The sequence below is a fragment of the Frankliniella occidentalis genome, unplaced genomic scaffold, assembly GCF_000697945.3.
Source record: "Frankliniella occidentalis isolate FOCC.00 unplaced genomic scaffold, Focc_3.1 Scaffold10, whole genome shotgun sequence".
In the NCBI taxonomy this organism is placed as follows: Eukaryota; Metazoa; Arthropoda; class Insecta; order Thysanoptera; family Thripidae; genus Frankliniella; species Frankliniella occidentalis.
The window spans coordinates 231,227-238,961 of NW_026267140.1; the positions used below are offsets into that span (position 1 = coordinate 231,227).

At 58.5% G+C, this 7,735-nt stretch overlaps 1 protein-coding gene across 1 annotated transcript in view; it reads left to right on the top strand.

Annotated features, from left to right (window-relative positions):
* Positions 1–7,735, top strand: part of LOC113215259 (neuroligin-2-like) — a 197,278-nt gene that overhangs the window by 53,507 nt on the left and 136,036 nt on the right. The window contains exons 2-3 of the mRNA XM_052277349.1: positions 4,890–5,209; positions 7,344–7,608. Of these exons, the coding sequence (XP_052133309.1) occupies positions 4,925–5,209; positions 7,344–7,608 (550 nt within the window). The 5' untranslated portion in view covers positions 4,890–4,924. The remainder of the gene's footprint in view (positions 1–4,889; positions 5,210–7,343; positions 7,609–7,735) is intronic.

Consider the following 7,735-nt stretch of genomic DNA (forward strand, 5'->3'; position numbering starts at 1 on the left):
AGATCGACTAACGAGCTTGATCGGATCAAGAGGAGGATTGAAACGAACAAAAAAGAGCTTACACCTCGACGATCGCTTCCCATTTAGTTTCGTGGCAACGTTTTATTTTTGTAACTGGAACGGTTGTCGATGATAGCGCAAATTTGCAACGTATTTTCATTTTGATTCCCGGCCTTCTGTTCAATTGACACCCCTTCGGATTTGATCTGCTGTGTATGATATTTTTTGGAGGTTACGGCAAATCGGATTTCTTGTGTAAGTATGTGAACCAAGTGTGTTCGAAGATGCACCAGGCACACAGCACATGAGTACACGGCGCGGAGTATGGCTGGAACACTGGAAGTTCATTCTCTGGACCTATAGCAACCGGCCGCAGAATACAGCTCCATCTTTCACCCGTTACATTTCGGAGTAGTACGCCTTAGCCTACAGAGGGGTACGGAATTCGCTAAACCCTTTGTGTTCTGCGCTCTTACGTTATGAATGTTCGACCCCTTTCTTTTTACTGTGCTTCTCCACAAGGGGATTTTTCGGTTGTGTTAGAGAGAGATCGAGGGATCGACCAATTGAGGGGGTTGGGGAGTTCTCAGTCCCAACCGGGGTAGGACATGCTCGTTAGGGGCACACGGACGGGGGCACACCCTGTTTCTCGGGTGGGTTGGCGTGGCGGCGGGATAGTTAAGTCAGGTGTTGCAGAGCTAGGTACGTGAACTTTGTTTATGCAATCTCTTGATGGAAGTTGTTTATGGGGGTCGGATGTGCTCTTTATTGCCACCGTCAAATGTTCGATGCACAGCGCGACCATTCTAACGCGGGGGGCTGCCGCTCGCGAGGCTCGCTGCAGCGCGCGCCACTTATCGCCACATCTCCGCCGGGGCCTGTAAAGCCCGGACCAGGTACTGCACTGCGGGCTGGGTCCCGTGGTGCCGTGGTGTACCCGCTCACGAAACGTTTTCTAGTCTTGCGACCTCGGTTAGACCAAGGTGAAAACTGAGGTTTAGAAAAAAATGCGTGATATCGCACCCACTGGTGTTACCGTCGTTGGTCTTCCCTGCGATAAAGGTTCATACTGGGAAGCCCGCTGTAGCCGTCGCTCGTATAATAGAACTGAAATAAATGTCTCGACTTTTATTACGAAGTCCATATTCTTTTGTGAAAACGCTAGGGAGGGCGAAAAGCCAAAAGTGAACGAGTTGTCCAGTATTATTTTTTTAAGTTTACACAATTATTATATCACCGTTACTTGTTAAACGGCAAAGTTTAGGAATAAGTGTGGTATGCTGTTACGGTGTGGAATGCCACTCTCTGAAACGGTATATAAAACTTAATATTGTACGGTGTTTCTTAAAGTGAGGTAGTCAGTCCAGCGTTGATGCTGGTGAGGCGATGCGGAAAGTATGGAGTGGGGAAGGAGAGACAATCTTTTACTCTTGGCTGCCTCGGATGAGTCGCTCTACTTTCTCGCTGTACTGCTTGTGTGGAGACGCGCTCTCACACATACACACACAGACATACACTTGATCTCTCTCTTCCTCTCGCACACACACCCTCAGCCGCACGCCTGCCTCTCCCGAGATTGGCTCCTCCCTTTAGGGATTGAGACATGCCTCTAGGAGCGCCTGCGGGGTAGGCCATCCCGCCGCGCCGCTGCGTGTCGCCGCTGCCTACCTGCCGGGCTGCAACGACCCGCCACACCACCAGGCGCGCCCGCCACACCATCAGGCGCACGCCCTTCACCCTAAAAACCGACATCATCAATTTTTGCTCGTGTTGTGCGCCGCCCAATAATCCGGCGCAGTGTGGCGCACCTGTCACGGCGGAGCGCCTCCCGCCTGCGCGGCGTGTTCGCGTCTAAATCTCTCTTGCGGGCCAATTCCCTCTCCCCGCTGCCGGCGCGCTCCCACTCGCCCGCTTACTCGCTAGCTGGCTGGCTGGCTGGCTGGTTTGCAGGCCTTTTGAGAAGAAACTTGCGTTGTGTCGTACCCATAAACTACCGGCAAAGTTTCGCAGCAGCAGCAGCAGCGAGAGGCAAGACGCTGGCAGCGGCGGCGACGGTGGCTGCGCTAGAACCGGTGGCGGCGTACGCTATTATTGTCGCCGAACGCCTCGCACGGTGAAAACGCCGTCTTGGTTTCCTCGTCGGATAAAGCCGAGTAAAGCCAAGCTACCCTTATGGAAACTGTACACCCTTTGGGATAAGGCGCCACAGCCAACTTGCTATGGGGGCGGTGGTGGTGGTCCTGGTGGTGACGTGGCAGTATAACGGCCGAGCTAACAGCCGGGTGCTGCAACCTGCAAATGAGGCGGCCATTCTTCACGGGCGTGTCCGGGCCGGGACGCCGATGGTATGTTGCGGGGGAGGTGTTGAGCCCGGCTGACACCTCGAGGAGGGGGGACTGTTCTCGCACGAAGTCGCTCGCTTACCTGGGACACGCTGGGCCCCTTCACTCCCCTCTCTCCCCCCCCCCCACACACACCGCCAAGTTGGACGTTGGACCGCGAGAGCCGCGACGACAACTTGGCTGTATCCCTTCCCCGCCCTCCTCCTGGCGCGGCTGTGAGGAGTACCCTGCGAAACGTAAACGGGCGAAACATCGGGCCCCGGTATCGAGCAGTCAGTTTAAGAGCCTCAAGCCTTTGTGCGTGGGAGGCTTCCTCCCTGCTCCCGCCCCCTGCCGCGGGGCGCGGCCCCACCTTGTCGGACACGAATGGGGAGTGGTTCTCGTGACGGCGCCCCGCGCGCCGCAGCCCGTGCGTGGCGGTGCTAGTCTCAGGCGACGCCGGCCCACATCGGTCACCATCGATCAGTCGGCGTAGTCTGCCGCCGGTCATGTTGTAGGCGAGTGGGCGCGCAGGGCCACGTGTGGCTGCGCCTCCGGCCGCGCCTCCGGCCGCGCCTCCGGCCGCGCCTCCGGCCGCGCCTCCGGCCGCGCCTCCGGCCGCGCCTACGGCCGCGCCCACCGGGTCAAAGCGTCGCTGCGGTGCGCCCCAAGCGCCCGGGTGATGGAATCAACCCCTCGTGTCGACAGCTCCGACTGCCTGTGTGTATTCCCGGTGGCTGACTCACGCCGCCACACACTTTCATAGGTATACTGTTTCGCACACGCGTGCGTCCGGGTTGCCTTTCTCGCACGGGGCCTTAAGGAGCCGTACGCAGCACAAAGATAGGTAAACCAGAACGCACCCGTGCACGCACGCGGTACAGCACAAAGTACACATAATGTGTACACATAATGTGCACATATTGTACTTTGTGCGGTTCAGTGCGCGGCGCGAGTCATTCGCTTGGTACAGACATGCACGAATAATGCGATACAGCAGGACAAAAAATATTCCACTGTTTGCAGCGGCGACAGCTATTACCGCCCTCTGCTATAGTGTGTCATTCTTTAACGGTGGCCTCGACGGCCTTTGTTGCTATCCCCGATCCCCGTTTGATTGGAGTGTTCTGTTCTGTACGGTTTGGTATCATGAGCGGCTGCTCTAGTCCCTGCGGCCAGTGGTCTGCATCGGAGTTCCCGGTGCGCACGAAAGACAACGCGTGCGAGTGGGATGGAGCTACGAGCGGTTCGAGCATCTCACTCGCACCTGACGTGCTCGGACGCTCTGGGGTCTGGTGGACCGGTCGATTCAGACCTGTGCCTGCGGCGCATTTGGGGTGTACAGTTTGTTGATTTAGCCCTATTCTCTATTAAAAGCACGGGGCGACTTTCACTGTAACGTAAATTGCAAACGCCTATAGCTAGTTTTATTTATAGCAGTTCACTGTACGACATAATTGTGCTGTTTCCAGCTAACAACTCTGTTAAAAAAGTACCTTTGAAACGACATGAACTCAAAAGCTCCACTTAGGTTTTAGTGAGATCGTTACTGCACACCTTGTTACAGTATTTCAGTTTCCTCTTCTTTTCCCTCATAATTTATCCTACCGGGTGTTGCATAAAAGACATAGGTGCGGGCGGATTTGCCTACCCGCTCTACCCGTAAGGCGCCATACACCCAGAAAAATGTTTTCTTATTTCAAGAATATTTTGACCTAAGATCAATTTTACTCTTTACACGAGATGATATTAGCTTTCATTTAAGAAAATTTTCTTACTTGAAAGCAAAAATTGTCTTGGAAACAAGGAAAAAAATAATCTTGGGTCACTTCTAGTACAAATGTACCGGGTGTAACTGAGAATGCGCAACAGTGTTGCGGGATTGCAAACCCGCCAGGGCTGCAGGGGCCATGGCGCCTTACGGGCTAACTGGGTAGGCAAACCCGCAACACTGTTGCGCATTCTCAGTTACACCAGGTACTTGAAACAAGAAATCATTTTTCTGGGTGTAGCCTCTTGGGTAGGCAAACCCGCCCGCACCTGTGTCTTTTATGCAACACCCGGTACATATGAACATTCAGCAATTCAACTATAAAACAAGATGTCAGTTTTAACTGTCAGACTCAAGTCTCCCAGTTTGAACTGCGAGACTGTTCAGTCTGTCGCTCTTTAAACTGAAAGTCTCCTAATGCCTAAAGGCAGTTAAAACTGATATACTCAAAAGTTTAAACAGACAGACTAGACAGTTTCACAGTTTAAACTGGCAGACCTAAGTATGGGAGTTAAAAGTGACAGCTTGTTTGACAGTTCGATTTGCATAGAAAGTAGTAACGTACGAACGTAGTTAGTAGTTATTTCTGCTGATCTCTTGATGCCGTGCCGAGCCCATCTGGCGTGGCAGAGATACCAGGCCTGCTGACCGCTGCGCTGCTGGATTGCAGGCGGGGTGGAGGGGGGAGTCTTAATTAATTTCTCTGCCAAGTATTTGTGCGCCGCTTAAAACAGACCGAATAATTTAATTAATTGCCGTCTGTGCAGCTCCTTTGACTGTTGTTGTTCTTGTTGCAGGATGGCGGGCCTGACGATGGAGGGCGTGCGCTAGGATGGGCGGCCCTCCTGGGGGCCTGGGGCCGAGGTCGGGGCCGGGGCCGGGGTCGGGGGCCTGGCTCTGGCTGGGCCTGGCGTTGCTGGTGCTGGGTGGGGCGGACGCCCTGACGCCCGGCACCACTACCCAGTTTCCCCAGCAGGCCTCCACGTCGACGGCCAGGTACCGACTGCCCCTGGGGGAGGCCACCGTGTCGCCTCGGGTCGTGGAGACGCGCTACGGCCGGCTGCAGGGCCTCCACCTGCCCCTCCGGGACTCGCACCGCCACCTCAAGAACCTCAACGTGAGTATTAGACCTCGGCGTAGGGCGGCCTCTGTGAAGTCAGTCCCCACTCCACTCTCCAGATCGGTCCACCTCGCGTCGCGGTCGCCTGCAGACCGAGGGCGCCGCAGGGCCCTAGGTATCACGCTGTTGTTGTACCGCGCATTTTACACAATATTTCTTTGAGAGAAAAACATGCACGAGGCAGAAAGAGCGCTGCCCGACCGCGTCTCCACAGTCCCCTTTGCGTGGAGTTTACCGCCGCCCGCGGCTCTCTCATGGAGCATGCGCTGCATGCCCTGTAAAGAATAAAATAAAACGGGTCCGGTTGCAGGTGACAAAAAGAGGGCTTTGCCCTCGGCGCTTTTTTCTTTGTCACCCTCCCTCCCTCCCAGCTCCACTGCCCCCGCGGAGTAGGGCGCCGTTGTCGGCATAATTATTGCGCAGGATGGCACGGGCAAAGGTCGCTCACCTGGCGGCGCCGCGCCCCCCGCGGCCGCGTCGTGGCGACGGGGGCGCGCAAAGTGAATCCGAGCGGCGGAGCGGCGGCGGGAAGTCGTTCCTGGCAAAGTAATTTGCCACAGCCACCAAGTCGTTGTCGTAATGGCCTAAATACATAAACCCGTCGGCATACAGCTATGAAAGGGACGCGGCCGAGGAGCGCGGGGAGCATTGTGATTTACTCGGGGAGGTTCCGTCCCCCCGCGCCCCGCGCCGCCGCCCGCGCCGCCCTGGGGGCCCTACGCGGTATGTGCGATGTATAATACTTGCGATGGCGTGGCGCGGCGTGGCGCGGCGGGCTAGGGTCTCAAGGGGTCCAGCGGGGCCCGCAAACTATCATCGGAAGGCGCAAGACCGGCATGACGCATGAGCCTGTCTGAATGCGCCGCTCGTTACCCTCCTCCCCTTTTCCCCTCGGGGGGTCCTACGCCGCCCCCCTACCCCCTCCCCTCGGGGGGCTCCTCCCTCATGCCATACCACCCGCACACTCGACCACCCCATTTTCCCCGCGAGAGGCGCGCCCCCGGCACGCCCCGGCCCGCCCCTCCGCCTCCGCGCGGCGTGCAGTCGGGTGGGCCGTAAACTTGGTTTCTCCCCGCCCGGCCCGCCGCGCCGAGCGCTCCATTCGCGCCATATTCTTTGCGTGGAAAGTTGGGCCAGGCGGTTTTCCGCTGTGCGAGTCCTCCGCTCCGCCGGCTGCTGCTCCAGGGCTACACGCCGGGGCTGCGACACAGCCGCGCTCCCCCTCGCTCAGCTGGCGCCCCCGTTTGCGTTCGGCGGGGTCGCGCGGGCGCGCGGGCGGGCGGGCCCACAAGGGATACCTACCTGCCGCTGCCGCCTGCTTAGCGGGACAAAAAAAAAGAGAGCTCGAGGGAAAGCAGCGCGTAGTAACAACAGGGCCCGCTCCGTCCGCTCCCTCTTCGTAGGCCGGCGATCCCTCGCCCTCGCCCCGGCTTTTGCTCTTGGTGTGATGGATGGACGCCGGCCTCAGGGTGAACCGCCCGGCCGGCCGGGGCGGTGGCCCCAAGTGGATGGACCCGGTCGGGGCGCCGCTCCAGCCCAGCAGCCCCAGCCAGCCCTGCTTCTCCCCGTCACGCACAAGGCGGATGCAATTTTCTTTTGTGTGCTTAGTTTATTTGTGTTCTCGAGACGTGCATATTGAGAGGGCGGAGAGCGGCCCAGCCCGAGGCGCATGGGCCGCGGCCGGTCGAGGAGCTCCTCATCCTCATGGCCGACTGCAGCTGCTAGAGTGGCTGGCCCGCTGGCTTCCTCGCCGGCTACCCCTTCGGCTGCCCCCTCGGCTGCCCCGCTAGCTGCCCCTTCGGCTGCCCTCCTGCCCCGCTAGCTACCCCTTCGGCTGCCCTCCTGCCCCGCTAGCTGCCCCCTCGGCTGCCCTCCTGCCAGCTGCCCCTCCGCGGCGCTTCCGAGTCGTGTCCGCCACGACTGTAGCCCCGGCATCGTTATCCAGCCATTCAATTATGCAGCCCGGCGGCCCCGTCCTCCACGGGCTCACCAGAGGTTACTTTTTTTGTTTGTTAGCGTAACAAACGAGGGGATGGCAAAAAGAAATCTTTCCCTCCTAAAAGTGGCAGGCATAGTTAGCCCTCGTTATTGTGTACGTCTGAAGGACGCGGCGCCGCTCTCGCTGCCGCAGGTGTGGCTGGGCGTGCCGTACGCCACGCCGCCCGTCGGCGGCAACCGCTTCAGCCCGACGCGCACGCCGTCGCCGTGGGAGGGCGTGCGGCCCGCCACCTCGCCGGGCCCCGCCTGCCCGCAGAGCCCGCCGGACGTGCACAACGAGACCCTGGCGCTGCTGCGGATGCCGCGCGCGCGCCTGCACCAGCTGCGCCGCCTGCTGCCCTTCACCAGCCGCCAGAGCGAGGACTGCCTCTACCTCAACATCTACGCGCCCGCGCAAGGTGAGTGCTGTGCCTGCAAACGGTGTGAAATGTGCTACATAAAAGTTACTGAAGACATACCGCTTTGAACGGTTTTGCGCTTCCTGAGGTCATCCGGGTCTTGTTTGGCGTCTGGCTTTGGAGAGGA